At 43.1% G+C, this 25,270-nt stretch overlaps 2 protein-coding genes across 10 annotated transcripts in view; one reads left to right on the top strand and one right to left on the bottom strand.

Moving 5' to 3' along the window:
* The window catches only part of fancl (FA complementation group L), a 24,275-nt gene extending 16,488 nt beyond the window's left edge, over positions 1-7,787 (top strand). Inside the window, exons 9-14 of the mRNA XM_080781993.1 lie at positions 55-138; positions 2,182-2,227; positions 2,880-2,961; positions 5,529-5,645; positions 7,099-7,170; positions 7,643-7,787. Of these exons, the coding sequence (XP_080638119.1) occupies positions 55-138; positions 2,182-2,227; positions 2,880-2,961; positions 5,529-5,645; positions 7,099-7,170; positions 7,643-7,678 (437 nt within the window). The 3' untranslated portion in view covers positions 7,679-7,787. The remainder of the gene's footprint in view (positions 1-54; positions 139-2,181; positions 2,228-2,879; positions 2,962-5,528; positions 5,646-7,098; positions 7,171-7,642) is intronic.
* On the bottom strand, positions 7,604-25,270 carry LOC308328227 (serine/threonine-protein kinase VRK1-like). 9 transcript variants are annotated; one of them, XM_080781983.1, is made up of 15 exons: positions 25,132-25,270; positions 23,681-23,819; positions 23,388-23,443; positions 22,360-22,429; positions 21,076-21,163; positions 20,148-20,256; positions 19,681-19,773; positions 19,000-19,132; positions 14,522-14,642; positions 14,259-14,317; positions 11,759-11,979; positions 10,152-10,244; positions 9,464-9,556; positions 8,899-9,201; positions 7,604-8,312 (listed from the first exon to the last, which is right to left on the bottom strand). In XM_080781983.1, exons 2-15 carry the CDS (start codon positions 23,808-23,810, stop codon positions 7,869-7,871), a joined length of 2,013 nt encoding a protein of 670 aa, XP_080638109.1. In that variant the 5' UTR covers positions 23,811-23,819; positions 25,132-25,270; the 3' UTR covers positions 7,604-7,868. The 9 variants fall into 9 exon arrangements, 8 of the variants coding, with proteins under 8 accessions (XP_080638109.1, XP_080638111.1, XP_080638112.1 ...); XM_080781985.1 differs by having other exon boundaries at positions 9,464-9,553; XM_080781986.1 differs by having other exon boundaries at positions 11,804-11,979.

Raw genomic sequence — 25,270 nt, 5'->3', positions numbered from 1 at the left:
GTGTGTGTGTGTGCGTGTGAGTGTGCGTGTGCGTGTGCGTGTGCGTGCATTTAGGAACCAATGTTTCCATTAAGGTGGAGGTGGACCCCCGACACCCAAAGATGCTACCAGAGTGCTGCCTGTTGGGAGCTGACCATGGTGGGTAATAATAAAAGAAAAACAAGTCGACAAAGCACAGGTGACAGTGACAATAGATGGCAATGGGCAGGACGTGTCGTGAGAGGGACCCACAGCAACAAATTGCATTGTGGCCATAGATAGCGTAGTCTGGACATGTGTCTTACTGGTGTAGGATCACATCCTGCCAGAGCCTTCTCTCCTCTGCCTCCTGTACACACACACACACACACACACACACACACACACACACACACACACACACACACACACACACAGACAATATCTCTCTCTCTCAGCTTGGAGATGAAGATTTTCTCTGCCTCCAATATCGCAGTCAGACTCTAGGCTGACTCTCTTCCTTTCACTGGTCTGCATTTTAAAGGACCAGTTAAGATGTCAGAAGGTAATAAAGGAAGGGGTATAATAGCGATGATAAACCCAACGTGGCTATCGCTTTGACCCATTCATGTCCCTTTTCAGATGAGTTAATCAGGTGTGACTAGAATGAGCATTTATAATGCAGCATTCAGTGGATATGGACTGAAGCTAATTGCATATGCTTCAAGTGTCCCTTCTACCCATCCTTACTGTTACCAGATCACTGATCATAAGGCACCGGTCATGAATAAATAAGGGGGAAAAGCATAGCAGTGACATTGTGATAATCTGAAGCGATATAAGCCATCCCTGCTGTTGTCAGATCAGCCATTACTAGTCATCAAGCATGGATGGCTATAAAAAAGGGGGTAATGAATGACATAGCGTTAACCATCTCTGAGTCAATGTGACTGCACCCATCCGTTCTGTTACCAGATTAGTGATTATCATGGATAATATAATATACTCACATGGCTGGCTGCTACCTGTCCAGGTATGTTTATCATCGTCCGTCCTCATTCCTGACTCCCACTCCCCCCAATTCTCTCTCCCAAATCCCCAGCACAGCCAACTGTCTCTCTGGGCTTGGCAGCATTCTATTTAAGTCCTTGTCAACTGTCGCCAATTGTTTCTGCAAACCCCAAGGTCACGCACGGCCGGCGACGCACAACTCCTCTCCGGGTTGCCTAGCAATGCTACTCAGAAGATATTAAACACATACACACATGCAACCCCCCCCCCCACACACACACACACACACACACACACACATACCAACACCTCAGCCTGGAAGATGGGAGGCAGGCAGCGACCCTCGAACACAAGGGGGTCAGGCAGAAATATTGCTTTTTGCATGTAGGAATAACAAACAGTGAAAATGATGAGCACCGTTCAGACAAAGCTCTCTAGTGGAACAGGAGATTGTAATGGTTCTTTACATCTGTCAGTGGTTCTCTCTTTTGTTCACAATGCTCTCTCTCTCTCTCTCTCTCTCTCTGTGTGTGTGTGTGTGTGTGTGTGTGTGTGTGTGTGTGTGTGTGTGTGTGTGTGTGTGTGTGTGTGTGTGTGTGTGTGTGTGTGTGTGTGTGTGTGTGTGTGTGTGTGTGTGTGTGGAGTGTTAAACCATTAAACCTGTGTCATTTTATACTATTCAAAAATAGCAGATATACAAGCTTCATTCCATTCCCCACTTTGAGCTTGCTGATTTTTGTGCACATTTATGCAAATCTATGAATATATATATACCGGTGTATATACAGTATATATATTTTACAGCTAACATCTACAACTAAAATCCTTGCTTCTGGGGGTCCCTGGAACAAAATATTTTCAGATGAGGGTCTGCGGCCAAATACATATTAATTTGGGGGTCCTTGAAATTATTTGTTTTTAAGAAATTTAGGATTTAGAAGACATTTGTAGAATCGGCCTCGGGTCTTATAATGGGTTAATTCAGCTTACAGATCAGCTTTACACTCACAGTTTAGAGTATAATTAACACTCCAGGTTTTGCTGAGAGAAGGTTCTGATGGGACTTGATCCAGGAGAGCTGACGTCTGGTTCCAGAGATAGGGGAGGCCTTCACCACTACACTATCAACGTGTTAATATAGGCACGTGGTGTGTGAAGTTGGAAGACGGGCTGATCGGTGCATTTCATGTTGTGCTTGTTGTTGTGTTGCAGTGGTGACGCCTCTGAGGAACAAGCTGAACGCCAACATGCACCTGTGGTAAGACATGACAATTAAAACACTGTCTGTAACACTTTTCTTTTCCCTTTCTTTTGTTATATGATGATCTGTATTTTAATTTCATCATGCAATGTTTCTTTGTGTGATATTAATTATGTCTCTGTACAGTTAGGGTTGGCTAAATTATGCGTGTGTGTGTGTGTGTTTGTGTGTGTGTGTGGTTCACAGATTGAAACCAATTTCACTGAGTTTGTGTGTATATAATATATATAATATATATAAACCATTTGCAGTGCAGTTTCTCTTCTTTTTCCAGGCAGATCTTCTAGCTGAGCTCATGTCAGCTCCACTGCACACGTCTCTCTCCAGCAGCAGTAGAAATGTTTGCTTTGTATTGGATGTTTATAAGTCGGTGTGGTGAGATCCTCCTGATCTCCCCTCAGTCTCTCTCTAGCTCTCTCTGCAGGCTCATTTGCATGTGTTTAATTACTGTGTGTGACTGAGCTGTCTCTCTGTGCGTGTGTGTGTGTGTGTGTGTGTGTGTGTGTGTGTGTGTGTGTGTGTGTGTGTGTGTGTGTGTGTGTGTGTGTGTGTGTGTGTGTGTGTGTGTGTGTGTGTGTGTGTGTGTGCGTGTGTGCGTGCGTGCGTGCGTGCGTGTGTGTGTGTGCGCGTGTGTGTAATGTGCCGGCAGGAACCCGGACGCCAGCATCTTGCTCAACCTCCAGGATGTTTTGGAGACAGAACTCCCGTCACCTGCCACCCACGAAAAATCTGTATGTCACACAACTGCCCCCATCTCCCCCTCCCCCCCTGCAACCTCCACCCCCATCCTCCATCTCCCTCACCGTTTCAAACACATCCGCTTCCCGTCACAATTACCTCTAGCCTTGTGTGTGTGTTTGTGTGCACACGTGTAGTGCTTGTGAAGCCTCTGAGGTTCGCTAGTGTGTGAGTATACTGTAAACATCTACATAGATGTATGTGTGTTGCTGTGTGTATACAGTACATACCTACAGTATATGTTTGCATGTTACTCTGTGTGTGTGTGTGTGTGTGTGTGTGTGTGTGTGTGTGTGTGTGTGTGCGTGTGCGTGCGTGTTTTACCGCTTTCTCCTGGAGATATAAGGGGGCGGACATGTTGCCATATATTCTGGTTTTTTTCCATCTATTGCCGTCACTTTCATTTATTTATTTTTTACCTTAAAAAAAAACACTTTCTAGTTCCCTTTAATTGGAGCAGCTACAGACAGAATCATTAGAATTACAAAGATGGCAGATACTTCGCCTCTATCAAGATCCCTTTAATCACAGCAAAAGCCTTTATCTTTTTTAGTTGTTTTTTGTTTGTTTCTTTCTTTTACACTCCTCCTCTGTGGAAGGGTTGAAAGGGCGCCGTGTTCATCCTCTGTCGCCACGGTGATTAATGCCTCAGCTTCATTAACATTCAAGAGGAGCGAGGAAAAGTTGAGTTGACCAGATGTTGGGTGGCGGTGGCGTTTTATTTATTTATTATTTTTAATTATTTTTTTACCTGCCATCTCTCTTCTCTTAATGGATAGCTGTGGAGGAGAAAAAAAAGAAAAAATAACCGGAGGAGGGAGGAGAAAAAAAAGCCAGGAACCCTCATTACGCACAACTGGAAACGAGTGGAGACAGAGATCGAGAGAGAGTTTGAAAAGAGAGTATAGGAGAGACTGGGTACAGAGAGAAAAAAGAGATGGGGAGTGAGACGGTGTAAGTGAGAGAGAGAGAGAGAGTGAGAGTGTGACAGCAGGGTTGTAAGATCGCTGGAGACGGGGAGAGAGAGAGAGAGAGAGAGAAGGTGGTGCAGGTAGACTGGAGGTGGGCTGGGAGACGCAGGAAGCTGCTTGGTTAGCTGGGGAGTAAAAGCGTGCTGTCACAAACGACACTGGAGTTTTAACAACAGGCCTGTTTGGTACCTCTGAGTGGGCTGAGAAACCCACTCCCTGAGACTCTGCACCTCACCACTGCAAACTAACACCCTGCAGTCCTGAGTGGCAATTTAACCAATTAAACCCATTAAACCCATTGAAACCGGGAATACGCTTTAATGGGTCATTTTAGATTTTTGCGTTGGCTATTCAAAAACAGGACATAGGCCTACTGTATACAAGCTCACAGCTCATCACTTTGTTCTGCGAGCTTGTACATCTGCTATTTTTGTTTGGAAAAAATCTTGAAATTATTTTCTTAATATAATTTTGCAATATGAACACATTTGAGAACTACTGATTTAGACGGCATTTGTAAAAGCAACCACATGTCTTAATGGGTAACTTAAGCCATATTTAAAAAAAGAATCTGATCTACAAGCTCACAATAGTTCTGCTGTATATATAACGTAAAAACAAACATAGCATGGATGGATGCACCTTGAACGTATCCCAACTAAGGTCATCGGGGTTTCGGGTCTCTCGAACATCATACCCACTCAGGTGACCCAGCTGGGGTGATCAAGTCCCGACTTACGTCCCAGTAGCTACCCTCGATCAGTCCTATTAGGGAAAGACCAGGGCCACACAATCCGTTGCTCCGGAACTACTCTGCCGGGACTGGGAGGTAGATCAATTTGGAACGTGGAAGGACTAGGGCTATCCACACTTTTCCTGGGCTGTGTGTGCTCCAGTTCCTGTTGATTTCATTGGATATCATTGGTCATCTGACCAGTTTCATTGGCTTTCATTGGATCAAATCGACAGGAACTGGAGCACACACAGCCCAGGAAAAGTGTGGATAGGCTCTGTGGGTTGCCTCCTGTCCGGGCCCCTCCTACGTCTCACCAGGTCCAGGACCTGTGCGTTGCACCAAAGGCGTTGCAAGCTCCACCTGGACAACGGTGGTGCTGCAGCCTCCTAAAGGCCTCACCGTGGGTCAACGGTGGGGCTGCAGCCTCCTAAAGGCCTCACCGTGGGTCAACGGTGGTGCTGCAGCCTCCTAAAGGCCTCACCGTGGGTCAACGGTGGGGCTGCAGCCTCCTAAAGGCCTCACCGTGGGTTTGTTGGGCTTCCTCCTCATGGAAGACACAGGCTGTGGCGCCAACCCATACTGCTCCCGGGTGCCGTCTACATTCCGGCTGTCACCCTTCTCTCCGGTGGTCACTAGATTGTTCCTGGTTGTCACATAGTCTATTCCTATGAGTAACTATAAATAGAATAACTAGAACGAGAAAAAAAACATTGCATGGATGCACCTGGGACGTATCCTCAGTGATGCATCCCAAGGTCATTGGGGTTTATATATGTATGTGCTTCACTGTTAAAGTGTATTATATGAAATTGCGTGACAAATTTGTGTAATTGTTTTTGTTTGTGTTGTGTAGAACTTCAGCATTGAGTGTGGGATTTGTTACGCCTATCGGCTGGAGTCTGCCATTCCCGATCAGGTGTGCAATGACCCGCGCTGTGGCCAGCCTTTCCATCAGGCCTGTCTCTATGAGGTACGTGTGTCACGCGCACACACACACACACACACACACACACACACACATACACACACACACGGTACAGACAGTATGGAACTTGCAGAGGTGGCCTTCATCATGGATTTCATGCTTTTTATGCATTTGTCTTTAATTTGTGTTTAGGAAAATACTTTTTTGGACCAATTTCATCCAACCAGGGGAGATAACATTCAGGATACAGGATAGAAAAGTGAAATTGAAAGTGATTAAATAAACGAGCAGACAAAATTGAAATTTTAACACAAGTTGATAAATTATCTTTTTGAGGTTCACTCTCCTAATTGGATGAAAACATACTTTTCTGTTTGCTAAGAGCTGGAGAGATGAGCTGTTACTGAACACTATAATGAGCTTTAAATTTAATGAGCCTTTTTTCTTTTTTTACCAAAACATATCACTTACACTAACCATTAGTAGAGTTAAATTTTGCATCATTCATTAACCACATTTAACAGAACCGTTATATTCTTATCTTTATTTTAAGACTAATTTATTACAGAAAGTTGCCAACGACAATGTTTTGTAGCAATTTAATACAAGTTAATAATAAAAAAAAGCCAGTGTGAAATATACAAAGTATTTTTTCTGTATTCATTAAAGAAACACTATGTAACTTTTAAGTACAATCAAATATTCAAACCTGGTTTATCACTGAGCTAATGCCCTGCTTTCTCAGGGGATACATTCAATTTGGTGTTTCAGGAAGTACCACCTGTCAACCAGTAGTGGGCAGTCTGCAGGATGTACTGTAAATAGAAGAGCAGGGAGACCAAATACACCACCACATGTTTTAGTTAGTGTATTTGTATTAACATATTCTACCATACCAATTAGTCACAACGGTTTGCTACCACGCCCTCGTCCAATCACAACAGTTTGCTGCCACGCCCTCGTCCAATCACAACAGTTTGCTGCCACGCCCTCGTCCAATCACAACAGTTTGCTTCCACACCCTCGTCCAAACATTTTAGGTGTTCTTCTACTGACTATTCCTCCTGGGAGGCTTTACAATCGCACCAATTGTTACCAAGTGGGATTGTGGATTTGTCAGTGAAAAAACCCTTAAAATGTCAGGAATGGACCTGGAGGCAGGCTTGCAGCTAAAAATATATATTTTTTTAAATGTTTTCCAGGCTTGGATAACATGAAGGTGTTCATTTAGCTTGCCAGAGGGTGAAGAGTAGCGTGTCTGTGCCTACTGTAAGTTGGTGACTGTACATTTAAACCAGCTTGCTTCACAAGCTGGTAAAAACTGACGATTTCAATACCACTCCAACATGAAGATGTTCATCTCTCTCTTTGTGAGTTGGAGACAAAGAGACAGCACACTGAATTGCACAAGAAACCAAACCGAAGTATTTCAATACTTATATTGATTGTGTAATTAACTATGGACAATTGTGTTCTCTCTCATCTTTCTGGTCATCAGTGGTTACGGGCCCTGCCTTCCAGCAGGCAGAGTTTCAACATTGTCTTTGGAGAGTGTCCTTACTGTGCCAAGGTGAGAAACTTCACATGTAACAACATTTCACACAAGTGCTTTATAATAGCCTTCTCTAATCTATCCTATGCTCATGCTACCTCCTTTCTTAAATAGCTCCTTTTTAGAGACATTGACACCTACAATGCCAGTTACATCATTTGCCCTGAGGTCTTTTTTGTTCGTTTTGACACAAAGCACATACTGATACTGTCAGGTTTTTCTCTGGCCATAATTACAGTACACCACTGATTAGAGGGTGTGCAACAAATTACAATTTATCAGACGCTCTAACCCACAGTGATTTACCAGTGTAAGATCAGAGTAACTAACATGTATCCCCCCCAAAAAAGAACGGTGCTATTGTATAAGTGATTGTATGGTATGTATAAGATTAGTAAGCTCTACTACAAATATTAATAAAAAGTCAACAGTCAAGTGAAAATATAATAAACAAAATTAAAACCATGTGTTTATTTGACTTGTATTTCAGCCTATTACTGTGAAGATGGCAGCACAGACATCCTGACAAGTGGAGGCATTACCGGATCTTTTCCCATTTGAACTTCATACAGTACAATGAGTACATGATGGGAGTCGGTCTGAACAACACAGAGCATGATAATCATTTGGTGGCAGAAACAACAGAAAGAAGTCGTCTTATTGGTTGGAGCTATTTGACATTGGGGCAATAACCAACAGAGCAGCAATCACATGTGCTATCTTGTGGCTCCTACTGCAACCAGGAAGAGCCAGGCCAGGCCCATGAAGACAGTGCAGTACATCAGGACACCCCGGCCATCTCTCCGGCACTGCTCGGGTGCGGTACTAGCCACGACTGAACCTTTGACAGGGCTCCCTTCATATTCACCAGAGCCATATGCATCCCACTGGCCTTCCCGTGGACCACCGAATGGTTTACCATAATGGTCCTCAACGCCTCTCCTCTGTCCGTTAGGGTCATAGTCATACAGCCCTTGGAGTAGCTGTGCATGGCGGTAGCTGATCGTGTGCTTGATTATCATCTCACCCGGTCTTTGACTCCTCAGGCCGTCGTTTGCCATTGCGTGTGGGCGGGGACGGCGTTTGACTTCCCGTCTCACCGAGGTCACAATGACGTCAGCGTCTGTCGTTTTTCTGAGCGGCCGATGCAATCGAGGGTTCTGTTGAGGAGGATGATTGACATGTTTGTTTTGAACTGCCATTGACCTGGACTCTGCACTTGTTTGTTTCATGCCAGACATCATGTCAGATACTCTCGATTCTTATGACCGTTCTTATTAAGCAATAAAGTGATTTACTACTGTAAAGAGTCTGTCTGTTGATATGTATGTACTGTATGTCACCTTGTCCTCAATGTACTGTCTATCATCAAATCACAAGCATTAAGTCTCTCACTCCATATCGGACATAATGGTATATTTGGGTTATCAGAGGTCAAGGACAATGAAGTCAATAAGTCATCTGGCAAGTATTTTATTTACAATTTGGACATTTTAGTCACATCAATTTTATAGTTTATAATGTCAGGAGCACTTTTTTGAGGGACTGATGACGCTATAACATTTGGCAATAACACAGTAGTGTTTGCAGCTTTCCAGGCCTATGGCAACCACAGTAATAAAATACTTGACCTGCGAGTGACCCGACAGCTACTTGGTGGCAATATGCTAATATTGTATCGAGAAAAAAAAGTGAGGTCTTGAAGCCTTGGTATGGCGCTCGGATGGCTCAGTGCTTTGGTCTCACCGCCTGTTTAGTTTGTAGTCTGGGGCCGATCGGAGGCCCCCGGATGTACCGTGGATCAATAGGCTTGGATCTTTCCTCTTCCTCTTCATCATCATCACCATCATCATCATCACCACCATCATCATCATCATCAACATGGCGTCGGGGGCTGACCGGAGGCCCCCGGATATAACGTGCATCAATAGGCTTGGGTCTTGCCTCCTCTTCTTCATCTTCACTATCGAAAGAATCTTCATCAACCCGTACAGGTGCTGGCTTTGTCCTGGGCGATCTTCTGACAGGGGCTGTGGCTTTACCAGCTTTCTGTGTGGGGAAAAACACAGTTTCTGACACTTAAAAGTTATGATTTGCACAACATCCTGTGTTTTGCAATGTTCACAAATTTTAGCTAAGAAACAAATAATATTTGTTTCTTAGCTTGTAAAACTTGTAAAACTATTCTTTAATTATGTACTTGATCAAGGGTAAGTATTATGTTACATGACCTGTATAGCTTCATCTGTAAACACAAACTCAATAATTAAAATACAACTGAAACATACTGTAACACCTAGTACTACTGTACCTGTTCTGACTGAGGCCTGGTGATGGGTGGCTCATCTTCATCATCTATCTCCATGGCAACAGCCTTGGGTTTGGAGGACCCTCGTCCTGCCTTCTATGAAGAGAGACAATGTTTAACTTTTATTCTGTATTATGTTTCATGTATGCTATTTTTGAAAATGTAGTGCAAATCTTTGAATATATATTCTTTCACAGCGAACATCTTTAACTCAAATCTTTGCTTCTGGGGAGGTCCCTCGAACAACATTTTCAGATGGGGATCGGCAGCCAATTACATATAATCTTGGGGGTCCTTGACATGACATGTTTGAGAACCACGGACATAGAAACATGGGTTTTTCAGAAAACTGTCAGGATTTAGAAGGCTTTTGTAGAATCGTCCTCAGGTCTAAATGGGTTAATTAAAACCTGAATAAGCGGTGTTTCCATTTCTACAAAAGACTAATCGCCAATGGCTTCATTTCTGCCAACCACTTTCCAGATGGAGTTCATAGAATTTACAACAAATACTTTAAAAAGGACCATGACAGTGGTCTGGCATATTTAGCCTATTGACTATGATTCGAAATACTTGACATTTACTGCAGACCATACTATATGGAAGCTATTGTTTTTACAACTGAAACATATGACAATGAATTGTGCCATGGCTTCAGATGTAGTCTGGTTTCAACAACCTACTACTGTACCTGTTCTGACTGAGGCCTGATGCTGGGTGGATCATCTTCATCATCTATCTCCATAGCAACAGCCTTAGGTTTGGAGGACCCTCGTCCTGCCTTCTGTTAAGAGACAATGAGAGGCCTTTGTCCATAATGCTGGTTTAAGAGTGCTGACTTCAGAAGTCTATTTGGTCTTGAAATACACGTGCACTGTAACTTTTATTCTCTTGTATTATATCATGTTTCATTTGGAGCCACATCAATATACTGTATTGGAAGGCAGATGCTGGTGTATATTGTTTGGTACATAAGCAAGGTCAGAGAGAGGGTCAGCATAGCACATCATTCTGATTCATTTAAAAGTTGAATAAGCCGTGTTTCCATTTCTACAAAAGCCTAATCGCCAATGGCTTCATTTCTGCCACCCAGACTGGAGTTTATAGCTCTTACAATAGAGGGTATGCACATGCATGAAGTGAATGGCAAATCGAGTGGCAAAGTGAGTTTAACATTCTTTAACGTTGTTTAATGCAATCAGATAGAACTTTTCTGTTTGGATGTATGGGCTGTCAAGGCCAGAAAGTTTTTTTTTTGTCACTCAGTAGGCGTTCTTGCATAACATCCGGGTTTGAGGATGATGTCACCCTTCATACTTCACTTTAAAAGGGATTATAATTAATATTTAGCTCAAGGAAGCGATTTGATTACATTTTGTTTTCAGTACAGTATAGTATGACTTACTTAAAAATAGTTACATTATCAGTGTGTTTTAAATAACTTTAAAGGGCTTGAATTGATTTGAAAAGTCCAGCCATAAATACTGCATGGAGAGGACATGTTTCTTGACAAAATCCTTTTACTAATCCCAAGTCCTTCAACTGTACGGCACTCTGGCAAAATTCTTCCACATTCACACTAATAATTATTAGTTATAATATTGTTATCCAATTTTGGCCCATTTTCCTTTAATACCAATTTGCCTGAATAGTCACTGAGTCATACAATGAATAATATTACATTATGACAATGGTGACAAATGAGGAAAGCGACCATTACATGACCTTTACCTCTGACATTTTCTCTCCTTAGTAAATGGCCACTACACGGCCACTTCTGTTTAACTGGGGGTCAAACTGGCCAGCACTCCAGCATGGAAATGAAATGACACAAGAGAGGAGAAAGGGAGAGTAATTGAAGATGCGTGCTGATCTTCTGCCCTGTGTAAAGTGTGTGTCATCGACTTCCTCAAAATGGGCCGTTTGAAGGGCGCCCACAAGGCTTGAAGGGTGAAGTTGGCCACTGGAGGGGGAGGAGTGTTTCCGGTGAATTCTGGAGAGGTCACGACTCTACTCTCCATCACTAAATAGACCATTTTAGAACCTTCTCTCTCTCTCTCCCTCTGTCTGCTTGGCTGACATACTCAGCATTGGGTCAGCGGCAGGTTAACTCTCCCTCCACCAGTCACACTCACAAATAGAAAATTGGATTCTTCTCACTGGTCAAGTGTGACTGAATCTGTTGAGGGTTCATGTGAAGGCACACTGGTTCAAGTTGAAACGATCCAACTTTGAGGGAGTGTGCACCATGTAACACAAAATTCTTCTCTCTGTCCCAATACGGCTGACTAAACTTACTGGCTGTAGATCACATGAAGCTGTCCATCTCTCTTGCGTTCTCACCTTGGCCCTGGCTGGAGGTTCATCAGAGGTGGACCCCTGCGTCTGCCCTTTGCTTGGCCTGGACAAGTCGATCCTTCCCTGGGAACCGCTGGCCAACAGGTCCCTAAGCCTGTGGTAGTCAGGGCGTTCCTGGTACCCCAGTGATTTGACATGCAGGAGGAACTTGGCCAACTCATCTGAAGATGGAGAGGAGGAAGAGGGTGAGGAAGAAATGGGAATCCAACCATTTTTTTTCACCATCGAATTGCTGCACCATCATGCTCTGTGCTGATTACATTCTATAATAAAAAGGTAGTCTCTTTTTGCTTGTCTTGGTCTTCATTCTAGTGGTATATTATATTCATGGTCTAATTTAGGCCTGGGTCACCTGGGGAATTGTAATTAACTACCTGGTAAAATAGAAAATTAGCAGTAGCTTGGGTCCTCGGGACCAGAGCTGAAAGCCATGCTGTTGTCCAGATAGCACACAGGCTCAGGTGTACCTGAAGGTCTCGCAGTCCAGATTGTGCATTAAGCCCTATTATATCTCACCGCAGGGGATAAGGGGATATTAGGCCTGTCACACACATCAACAGAAATGCTGCGTTTGGGCACATAGTTGTACGTACATGCGCACGCACGCACGCACGCACGCACGCACTTTGTGGAACTGTATGACAAAAGCTTGATACAACAGTCAAACACTGCCCAGATGGACGTGTCTGTCTTAATATCTTACTACTCTGTCCGAACATCCTAACTTGCAACGTCACTACTACAGACGTCATTCAGAACTTTCTTTGGATGCTCCTGCACCCCTAGATGTTCCGACTGACTGAGTGGGTGGGCGCGATATATTTATTTTTGTTTCCACATTCAGGCCCAGGCTTCATTCTGCCAGCATTGCAAGCTGCGGTAGTTTGGAAGAGACCTTGGCTGAGGAGAGTTACTAGTCTCACGAGCCCAACCTCCAGGAGGTACAAACAATCTGAAATCCCTCCCTAGTGACCATGCATAAATACAACCTGTCGTAAGAAAACACCGTAATCCCAGTTATCCCACACCGCGGTGGAAGGATATCCAGGTATATCCGGGTATTAGAACCAGCGAGCTGCCGACTGCGGTTGTTGCTGGGCAAATTCATGGGTCAGATTGCCGAGTGGACACTAGGATGCATTCAGAACACAGAAGAGTTCGCTGGCAGTATGAGTGGGCTGGGCAATCGTCTGTCCGAAGTTTATTCAGACAGGCCAGCCGGAAAAAACTTCTATTTGAACTTGAAGCATGCACACTCAAAACATACAGTTCAATTGCTACACACTGCCTAATTGCCTATATGAAATATGACACTGCTGCAGACTTCATTACAATTGGTCTCTACACACAGCCTTACATACACACCGCCTAGACAACATATGACACTGCTGTAGACTTTTTTACAAACACAAACGCAAAGTCACAGCCTCACAGGCATCTCCACACAGTTGATGCATCCCCCAGGTCTTATCTATAGCAGGCAGCCGGGCCCTTGTCAGCAGAGGAGCAGTGCGAGTCAAGAGTTGCGTTTCAGCCATACATCACACAGCCAACACTCACACACATGTGACCTCTCTTTATAAAGAGGAGAGATAATATCTGAAAGATATGCAGACAACACGGTCGTTTAGAACTGCTACACAGAACTGTTTTGGTGGTATGAATTGGGCGTTCCACGTTCCAGCCACAAGGTAAAATCTAAGGTTTAACTTTTATTTAACCCTATACTTTGTAGACCTCCAGGCTCTATACTCTTTGTTTTACCCTTGCACATTTTTGGTTTTGTCCAAAGCTAAATACATTTTGGCAATCAATATTTAAAACATTTTCAGATGTATTAGAAGTGCCCATAGAACCCTCTGCCACTATTGCAGTGTTTAGAGTTATTTCCCAAGATCTACGTCTTAGCCGGCAAAACAAGAATATGATAGCCTTAATGATGTTCTACATCATTTGACATTGGAGAAGATTCGCTACTCCACAAGAGGGTACGCTGGTGCTTTAAAGTTTTACACCATTTGGCAACCTTTTTTAACATATATTGACAGGGTATCTGTTAAGAGTCAACATGAGATGGAGCTCTCATGAAACCATGCTCTTTGCTGTCTTACCGTTATATCATTCATATGCATTTCTAGTCTCCGTTCTAGTCTTGCAAGTCTAATCCTTACATTCGTAACATTATTTCCACAGCATACTGTGGTCTAAGTCTCATTCAAGTACATGTCAGACAAACTGGACAATAACTAGCATGAATTATGCAACAAGTGGGGCTGAGAAAAACATTATCATAGTTACTAACACACAGCAGTTAGCTGTATGTAGACACTCAAGACCACCACAAGGTGGCCTTGGAAAAGTGGTTTAATCCCCAGGATAAATCAATCATCATTAAAAAAAGTTAGTTCAGTCTTATTTTCTGTAGGTTATCCCGATGTACCTGTACTGGTTCCACTCTGAGACAGATTCTGGACTGAGCCTGGCAGGTTATCCATCAGCCTGCGAATAGATCGATAGAACAAACAAGATGATTGTCTTGTGTGTTTTGAGTTGTCTATCTGCGTTTATGTATATCTTATGTCACCCTGTCCGCAAAGAGGATACCTAAAACACCAGAACAAACATGGGCTTTCTTAGCTTCTAATGCTACCTTAAAAATTTGGGTTTTCACCCGAATGCACCAGGATGTGTGAGCTGCTATACCTGGCCTTGGCCTCCTGGACCTGCGTGGGGTTCTTGAGAAGGGCGTCCCAGGGAAGGGTTCCACACAGCCAGTGAAGAAGACAGAAGCCTAGGATCTGGAGGTCTCCACGCCTGGACGGAGCTGTGGAACAGATGGATAGACAATGGAGAGAAAGACAATCATTTATAAGAAAACGTTTGTGAACTATGATTTAGAAAGTATTTGTAGAATCGTCGCTGTCGGGCAGAAATCCGGGAAAAGGAAACAGAACCTGAGTTCAAAATGTAGTTATTTAGTCACAATCTCTTTCCATTAGTGCAATATTTATCAACCTATAGAGAGACTACAGATCGGACTATTTTCACACTTAATTTACGAAAAACATAAAAAGTAGAAATATGTAGATACAACATTTCCGCCCGTCAGCGACAACAATGTGTGTGTGTGTGTGTGTGCGTGTACCGCATCGATACTTGTGGGCTGAGTACATGTGAAGGGGTCGAGCCCGGGGAGTTTTAGCAGCTCAATAGTGTAACGGCCCGCCACACGTCTCTGGAGAAATTACCTATCGACTGGTCTCCATCAGCACGGACAAATCTCTTCCCTGAGCCAGGGACCACATTGATCCTGCACAGCCAACAGACCAGTGGAACAGAGCCAATATGGAATCAGATTACAAGTAGTAATCTCATTTAATTACTCTCGTGTTGCATTAAAATAAATAATTGTAAAATAGCTGTCCTCCCTAAAAACAAGCTCTCTGATCAGAAACTGTGGGTTTCGTTTCTGCAAAGAGGGGACTTTTGTATGAAGCACAGTCATGCAATGAGGCCACATGAGTTCTGATTAGATGAAGAGATTAGAGAGATTATGTACATAATCCGAATAAGAAATGAAAGAAATATAATTTAACAGTACTGAAATGATTGACACACAAAAAAAAGTTACTGCTGCAGAGGAATTAGACTAGCAGACTTCAAGTAATCTGATTACCGAGTAATCTGGTTGAAGAAATCTGATTATTCAAAGTTCGGCAGGCTCAACTACCAAGGAACTGTTGTCTTTGAATTTAGTCGTGTGCAGATTCCAATCCATTTCCAATCCATTGACATCAAAAACCACCGCACTCACAAGTCTTTTTTAGCCTGAAAAAACTACTAAAGACAAATACTTGTGAATGTGGTTGTTATATGTGTCAGTGAAGAAATGTGATTACCACAGAAGACTGTCAAGGAGAAAGAAACTACATGCAACTGGACTGGCAGATGGCCCTTTTCTTCCCAGCAAGCCAAATGACGTCATGATAACGTTATGAAGACGTCCTCTGGTGACTCTGGTGACGTTCAGGACTAGGCCAGATCACAGCCCATATGGGGATGATCTTTACGTCATTTCCAGGACGTCTTCACCAAATTAAATAATATATCTTATTTTGGGCCAGATCAGACTAGTTATGATATGACTTAAGTTGATCTGGCCTCGATCGGACTCTCTCTGATTCATCCAGGGACGTCCGTCTTAGTGGATAAAATTTAAGTTGGTTGAAATCAGGTGATATTCTGGGCCAGATCTGACCAGTCTTGGTTTCACTTGATCTGGCCACAATCAAAACGTTACTAATTCGTCGAGGTCCTGACCGTGCTTGCTGGGTTGCCTCTAACTTGCCTCAGTCTTCAGGATTCTGGTCTAATGTCTCTCGTTTGTGCAGGAGACAGGAGTTACTGGCATGGACTGTTCGGTTTAATCAATTTAATATATTTGGCTCCTTCGCACAAATTGTTCGAAAAACAAAAAAAAGGGGTATGAATTAAACTGCTCCAGGCATAAACAAAAGAGTGTAACCTGTCCTCTATGGATCAGACCTTCATATTCCAACTATTGTTGTTGGCTGCTGCACTTTTCCGCCTCAACAACTTTGACTGAACGGGGGGCCTCGGTTCTGCTTTGGGCTCTCAACAGTTTGCTCTTGTGGGTGTTAAGTATGCATTAAGTCAGCATTACATTGTGGCGTCCCTATTGTTGTAAATAATTACAGAGCACTTCATTGCTACTGAGAGGGCCGGCTGAAGGAGAACACGGATGAAAAAAATATAAGCGACACTGGCGCTTGAAGAGTGGCACAACTCCCACAGCGACATAATAGATTAACAATTAAAAAGATCAACAACTACATTAAGCAGAGCTGGCCTCTCGGTACGTGCTCTGGGCACGTTATCGCTCCGTACAATGGCATTTTGTCTGTTTGCTCTCCTGTATTTAATGCAATTTGCCCTCCTGCGAGAAGCGGCGGAGGGCTGTGTGTGTGTGTGTGTGTGCGAGCATATCCACACCTACACTTCAAATAGCTTTGAAAAAGGAATTTGGGCACATGCATACACACTCACACACACACACACGCATGCTCTGCACTGTATACAATAAGTGAACGCCCACGACAATACACACATACGTACTTGCACCCCCCGAAAAACATGTAGCATGTACACACAGTGAACTTCAAAGCGCACACAAGTATGCACATATACACACTGTCAAACACACACTAAGACTGAACCTCAGAGTGTGCGCACGCACATGCGCACACATAACCTCAACGTGCGCGCGCACGCGCACACACACACACACACACACACACACACACACACGATGACTTTAAATCAATAGCATAATTAGCTAAATTATTTCCAATGTAATGCTCGATGAAATTGCAGTTCTACATCACAACACGTTTAACTATTTTTGCAAGCCTCCATTGTACAACAAAGTATAATACAGGGCTTATGTGGTTAATCAGACTCATCTATTTAGTTGATTATTTAAAAATAAATATCAGTTTTGGTATTTTTTCGGTTAATTGCCCAGACCTAACACATAAACACACACTTAAACTCAGTGAGGCAGTGATGTTGTTGGCAATTATGTCTTGTTATTCAGACTCTTCAGCCGTTACCCATTGGGGGTCTCAGCATAGCCATTCCAGCAACAACGCAGAAGTCCAGCGACCACACTGGGACCGATTCTATTTGGACCCAGCTGTTCTTTAGATTTATTTTCCACTCACACGTTTAACCCTTACCCACCTTCTTTTGTTTTTTATTTTTTATTTAAGACAAATTTTCTAAAAATACAATGAATCTGCAATTTGGTTTTTGATAATCACTGGCAGTATGCTTTTTTATCCTTGCTTTTAGAAATCAAATCATTGAAGGAAACAAATCTCAAAGCAATTTGGCAGTTTGAGCAATGCTTGCTGGCCAGTCCAGAAGTTAAGTTGAGTGGTGTGTAACTGTGTACACACACACACACACACACACACACACACACACACACACACACACACACACACACACACACACACACACACACACACAGAGCTCAGAGGTTATCAGCAGGGGGCCCTGGACTGGCTCTAACCGAATATCAAAGGCCTTAATTAATGGAGGGAATGAATACACAGTGCAGGTTATGACTCCGGCTAATTAGGGAATTGTTAAACGGAGCCGGAGCCAGAGGTATTCAGTGGGGGCTCAAGGGGGACTAACAATCGATGGCCGATGAAGAGAGGGAGCATGTATGCAATTTGCCAGTTAATGTGTTCCCGATATCAGCTCAGGGAGGAAGGGGGGTGGCGAGAGAGACTATTTTGCATGTATTGACAAAATGAGGGGTCACTGAGCTAAGAAGGGAGTGTTTCATGGTGACATTAACCTAGAATCAGTCTAATTACCAAAAACTCTTGAGTGTGGTTCCTGCAAGTCTCCGAAGACCTGCGACCAGTGGTTCTCAACCAGTAGGTCAGGGAACAGAAGTGGGCCACAAGACGTACCGACAGGGTTTGTGGACAAAGAGCAACTGTTACAGAGTGCATTGAGTGACTTTGCAGTCAATGCAACATTGAGGTCCTAGTGTGATACCATATATATACACTGTAAAAACACATGAAGGAGAACATCATTTTGATAATAATCTAATTTCCATTCAATAAATATTTCTGTAATTCATTCAAATGCAATACAATGTGCACATTACATCGAGGGAAAGTTCACAGATAATAAAAGTAGTTTGAAAAATAAATAAATCTATAAGCTATACTGGGGTTTTACTTGTTCATGAAGATAACGGTTTCTTCATCAGGACTATTGTTTTGTATTAGTCTCAAGTCTCTGTTCTACATTCATGTGTGCATTACAGTACTATATTACTTTCCCGAACAATTTCCCGGGTTGGTTACCCTTCTCGGATTTTATTAGCTTTCATAGGTGTACAATACATAAAGGAGACTAATCTTACACCTAAAAACTAGTTAGTAAAAATTGGAAGGGGCCTTTTTAAGTAAATAAGGCAAAGAGTAATAAATTAATCTTATCATAATATTATGTTCTTGTTGAGTCATTCAGTGACTGTTTAGTTATTTTTCATTTGAGACAATCATTTATAAGTGCCTTATGCAGCTGCTACAAGCTCAGTGCTGTGCTGTGATTTCTGATAATGTCCGTACCAACGCCATTGTGTGCGTCCAGGCTGGTGTATTCAATTGTTCCATCGTGGCCCTTCTTTGGGTTCTCCTTGTACTCTTTGTGTACTCCGTCAGGACAGTATCTGTAGGACAGGCCGTAGTCTGCTAGGTACACCTGCAGCACACAATACAACACATGCACGCATACACCACACCACACAAGGTGAGACACTGTATATACTGTACATAGTGCACAGTGCACTCAGCACATCGACATTTCGTTTTTTTCTGCTGTTCACAGTTGTAAAAATGACAAATAAACCTATCCTATCTGTTAATTTGAGTGTGTACTCCCGAGTTACAAATTGATACATGAACACTGAGGATTGTACTGTATCAAGTAGTTAGCCACGCAATGTCTGAATTAATCCTGTAAATTCCCAACTGCTTTTTGATATGTTTATTTTCTTGTATGCTAATCTTATTGTCCTTTTATGTCTTTAATGTGTTTTTCTGCGTTATGTAAAGCACTGTGAATTACCATTGTGTACTATGAAATGTGCTGTACAAATTGCCCTATCTGTAGTACACTGTACTGTGTAATCTGTTTTTTAATGACCAAATAAATGAACTGAACTGTACAAATTGCCCTACCTGTAGTACACACGGTGAACAGTACACTATAATGTACTTGCATAGTAAACTGTAGAGCTTTAAGCTGACCTGGTCAGGGTCTCTGTGACCCAGCATCAGATTGGCAGCTTTGATGTCAGCGTGGACATACTCATGGTCATGGATGTACTCCAGCACGTCCACCTGGAGAAGGAAAGGAACGTGTGAACATACACATGTACACCCCCCCAAAGTCACATACAGTATACAACATTATATTGTCATTTGAGTGGGAACATCAAGTGCGATGAAACTGACGCAGTCCAATTTACAACACTACTGTACAAGCGTTGTTCCACTATCCTCCATTTTATACCAACTTAAGTTCAAGCTCATGTGGGTCAATATCTAAAGTTCCCCTTGACCCTGCTGGTTCACAAGTAAAACTATACTCTCAATTTGTGGAGTATAGATGCTTTGAGCAGTGGATATGTACTCAGCCTTGGCCTCCAATCCATCGCCAATCAATGCATATGAAAGGACCTGAGTCGGCAGCTCTCCACGGCGGGTAATCTCACCAGTCTCCGGCCGATCTGGAGCACCGTTGCCTTCTTCAGCCGTCCTCCGTTGTGTTGGCAGGCCTTCTGCAGGTCGCTGCCCAGGCGGTCCATCGCCATGAAGCGGTACCTGAACAACGATCAGGAGCAAAAGAAACATTTTCCTTATGATATAAAGCACACATTCTGGTGAATCTAGAGGTCAAACTCTTAAACCCTGACTGGGGTCCGCTAGGGCCCAAAAGAGGGTATGCGCATGCATAGAATGAGTGGCACATCGACTGGCAAAGTGAGTTTACCATTGTGTAATACAGTTTTTTGCCCCTCAGTAGGCGTTTCCGCATAACTCAGGGTATGATGATGATGTCACACACATATACATGATCCACTCCTTTTTTTTATCGACACCAAATTTCTTTGCCGAAAATAACCGATATAAAAGATCGTATTACTGTGTTGTGACATATTGTGAGCTTGTAGATCTGCTATTTTTGCAAACTGTTCGCCCCAGAATAAGGACGGTAAGGTGCCCTGGCAGGCCTAGGGTGGAGGTCAGTACCTGGTTCCAACCTGGCAGGCCTAGGGTGGAGGTCAGTACCTGGTTCCAACCTGGCAGGCCTAGGGTGGAGGTCAGTACCTGGTTCCAACCTGGCAGGCCTAGGGTGGAGGTCAGTACCTGGTTCCAACCTGGCAGGCCTAGGGTGGAGGTCAGTACCTGGTTCCAACCTGGCAGGCCTAGGGTGGAGGTCAGTACCTGGTTCCAACCTGGCAGGCCTAGGGTGGAGGTCAGTACCTGGTTCCAACCTGGCAGGCCTAGGGTGGAGGTCAGTACCTGGTTCCAACCTGGCAGGCCTAGGGTGGAGGTCAGTACCTGGTTCCAACCTGGCAGGCCTAGGGTGGAGGTCAGTACCTGGTTCCAACCTGGCAGGCCTAGGGTGGAGGTCAGTACCTGGTTCCATTGTGCTCGGCCAGTCCCGATCCCCAGTAGGTTGGAATCCCTAGAAAGTCCAGTTTCCTGTCTCCCGTCCATCTCTGCACTGTAACAGGACAGATAATTATTTGAGTTCCAGATAGATTAGAATAACCTGCACACAGAAAACATTGTCTATGCCTAGATACATCCTATATGAACTGTTAAAAGTTTTTAAGAAATAATGTTGTTTTATTTTTTTTACAGCAAGAGTATAAATTAAGCCCAGCTGGTGGTAACAGGTGCTGTTCAACCAAAGAATGCTGAAGAAAGGCCATTGGATCACCAAAATCAGTAGGGTTTATCCTGCAATCTGCCTATTAAATCGTCTGTGCAAACAAAGCCGACATTCTATTCTGAGCAGGAATGCACTCAGTGACTTTCATGGCAATCTTCCCATTAGATTGTGCGATATTTTGGGTGCAAGTGAAAAGATTTGGCCTAATGGTGGCGTTAAAGGAAAGGTCATGATGTGGTCACACAAATCAGTAGGGCTCACCCTCCAGGGAGGTGAACTGAAGTCCAACATAGTCAGCATTGAGACTCCCACCACTGAAGAGACTGCCGGGTGGGTGTTGGTTCTTATAGTGGAGAGATTTGTCTTAAGAGCATACTTTTACTAATCAATGACTGAATGTACTAATGTGAAGATGACTTCATTAATTCCCTAAAGACTAACCCCCAAACATCTATACTTAAATCTATATGTCACCTTTATAAGTTTCAAAAAATGCCCCCTTTTCAAGGTGAAGACTGGCTCAGATGTTGCACACACACACACACACACACACACACACACACACACACACACACACACACACACACACACACACACACACACACACACACACACACACACCTTTTCAAACAATGTGCCAGTGCCACACATGCACGCACCCACACACATCCACAGAGGCCCCTCACAGAGCAGTAGTCCTGGCGCGGGCCTTCATGGCGACCAGCCTGACTGGCACTCCACCAGACTGGCAGGTGGTCAGGGGCCCCAGCGGGGGGCTTCGGGCATCATTATGTGCGAGTGCCCCCCCCCCCCCCCCCCGCACATAAACACAGCTCCCTTGCAAATGCCAGGCGTTGGAGAGCTCAGGCGAGCACACAGAGAGAGAAGGGGGAGGATGACTGCCATGGAGGTACATGTTTGCTTTGGCTTATTAATTGCTTTGCGGCCGGGCAGCGAGGGCCCCTGCGTCAGCATGGACACTTCATCAGTCAAATACACTCGTGCTCCACTGGGCTGCTACTCACTGCTCTCTGGCTTGGCTGCCCTCTGGTAGAACTTGAGCTCGGAGAATAGGGGCCCGTTCTCATGGTACTCCTGCACACACACGACACAAGCAGATGCTGTCCATCATTTCATCCTTGTCTTACCCCTTCACACAAAGCATCAGCACAGTTGAACATTAGTCATAGCTGATATATGACAGTGGTATGATTGTAATAATAACTGATAAGAAAGATAACTGATTTTTGCAAGCCTCCATTGTACAACAAAGTATAATACAGGGCTTATGTGGTTAATCAGACTCATCTATTTAGTTGATTATAAAATAAATAAAATAAAAAAGGAATTCTGTGCTGCTTTGTTGATATAAGAAACAAAATGATTAAAAATTGGTTCTAAATATCAGTTTCGGTATATTTCCAGTTAATTGCCCAGACCTAACACATAAACACACATATATATACAGGCTTAAACTTAGTGACACACACGACACAAGCAGATGCTGTCGATCATTTCATCCTTGTCTTACCCCAGCATAAATTGTATTAGCACAGTTGAACATTAGTCATAGCTGATCTATGACAGTGGTACGATTGTAATAATATCTGAAATTAACTACTGGCACAGATGTGAAAAGTGTAAGTAATTCTATAGTAGCCTAATTCTAAATTATTCAACATTTTAAGGGTTTAAGATAACACTAAATTCAGACTAACTTCAGAGTCAAAACGTTGGCCTAGTAAGGTCATCATATTACAGGTAAATGTGTGGTGAAGAAGCATTTCATTTTTATTTATTTTTTGCGGCTTAGGCCTTTTATTGTTTTTTTTTTGAAGGGACAGACAGTAGGCTGACAGGAAATGGGAGAGAGATGGGGGAAGACATGCAGTAAAGGCTGTGTCGGGCTCGGACACAGTCGAACCCGCGGCACACTGAGACTGGATTACCAGTCGGGTGCCCAGACAGTTACGCCACCGCCTGGGCCGAAGAAGCATTTCTATCCTTTCACCAACTGTTAGGAAACAATGGTGGAGATGTTTGGGCTACTCACGATTTTTATGACAAAATCACTGTCAGCTGCAACAGGTGTGTCCACATCCTGAGAGGCTGTGAGTAGTAGGAGAGAGTAAAACATACATTTAAATACATTTTATAGAAAAACATCATTTAGATCCGAATTAGGTTTCTTGAAGTTAACCACTTAAACCCTCTATACTTAGTCATACTAGTACGTCCACTCCATTGTTCTGCTAGATCTGCTATTATTTCGCGTCACACATTTGCCCCAGAATAGGGGATGCTATTGTGGTTACACGCAACAATGTCAACATCACTATGGTTTACCCAAATAGATCAACCCAAAGCCTCCTTGACCGATGACCTTTCCCAGCATCCATCTCTTCTTCTCCGTGTCAGTGAGAAGAAAGCCTTCTGGGAGTGGTTTAGGCAGAGCCCTTCTCCTTGGAGGTGCCATGAGAGCCTACTGGATAGAGAAATGTGTAACAAAATCTGAATCACTTTTATTGACACAAGCTGGACACACAAGGAACAGTATAAATGTTCCCAATATTTATACAGTCCTTTCAGTATGCAAGCCCAGTAAAGATTTTAATTTCATGAATATTTATACAGTCCTTTCAGTATGCAAGCCCAGTAAAGATTTTAATTTCATGAAATGTGGAATATGTATATAGCTTCAGAACTCTTTCTTGCAGTTGTGAACGCAATTAAGTCACATGAGGAAATGAGGAAGTATTCATTTGATAGGGTAAATCCACTCACAATAAGTGGAAGTGAGACACAACATCAGCCAGTGAGTGACCAAGACTGATGGCACTATGGTGTGTTGACGTAAATAATAAAACGATGAAATATTGAATAAATGGAAGCATGAAGCACTAGTACGTTTCGTTAGTTTCTGCATTCACTTTCAGCGGCCAACGTATAATCTTTTAGATCAGTGGTTCTGAACCAGTGGTCCGGGGACCATCAGTGGTCCTTGAGGGGGTTCCATCAGTTTAGTTTTAAGTCATGACTGTCATGATAATCATCATGGCAGTCATGTTTCAGGGCTAGATTCATCCCATTGTAAAAAAATCTAGAGTTGCAAATTGCGGCTAAATTCATGTTACAAGACTCAAGACTTAAATTATTGTTAACAATAAACACCTGGCTGACTTAATTTACACAAAGTCTACATAATTAGAGAATGGAGAAGAATTGTTATTTTGATCAACATTTGCCTGTTATCCCTCCTATAATGACACGAACATCAATACAGCATGGAATTCATGTGGACAACATACTCTTTATTTTTGGCTCTTAGAGGCTACAGTACATCTCATCAAATGGTGGTTCGTGGCTCAAATGCAGAATACATAAATGGACCATATGACAAAGGTTGAAAAACACAGTTTTAGATTAAAAATAGCCCACTGGTAATCCAATATTAAGCGATTGTCTTATGATATAACGTTTTGAATGTATAATTTATACTTTGCATAGCCTGTTAGCAAGCAATGCTAGCTGAACATCTGACAAGAAGGAGCAGAGATAGCCTAGAACAGAAGTTTCGCCCCGACCTAGCCATGGTTCATTTCAGGGCTAGCCCTAGCCCCTCTCGGAACCCTACATAAAGCTTTTATGAAATTTGATTGTCGCTTATCAAAGTGTCAGAAACTTTACTACATTCGGGTTCTGCTTGCGGGGCTAGGCTAGCCCCGACCAATGAAGTAAAATTACGATATAACCGCAGATGGTGATAATTGATGAAGCCACTTGCAGTTGTTAATTACCTTTGAAGTGAGGACGGTGTTTTAAAACCTATACTATAATGTGATGATTGATCATGTGACTGCACTCTTCTGACATACTGCTCTAGCACTGCCGAAAGCAAAACAAAAACAAAACTGTCTCACTTCCTGAAAGCTCGCC

The sequence above is a fragment of the Protomyctophum bolini genome, assembly GCF_963924005.1.
Source record: "Protomyctophum bolini genome assembly, chromosome: 14".
In the NCBI taxonomy this organism is placed as follows: domain Eukaryota; kingdom Metazoa; phylum Chordata; class Actinopteri; order Myctophiformes; family Myctophidae; genus Protomyctophum; species Protomyctophum bolini.
Note: the sequence above shows the minus strand (reverse complement) of the source record. Positions and strands in the feature narration are given on the sequence as shown.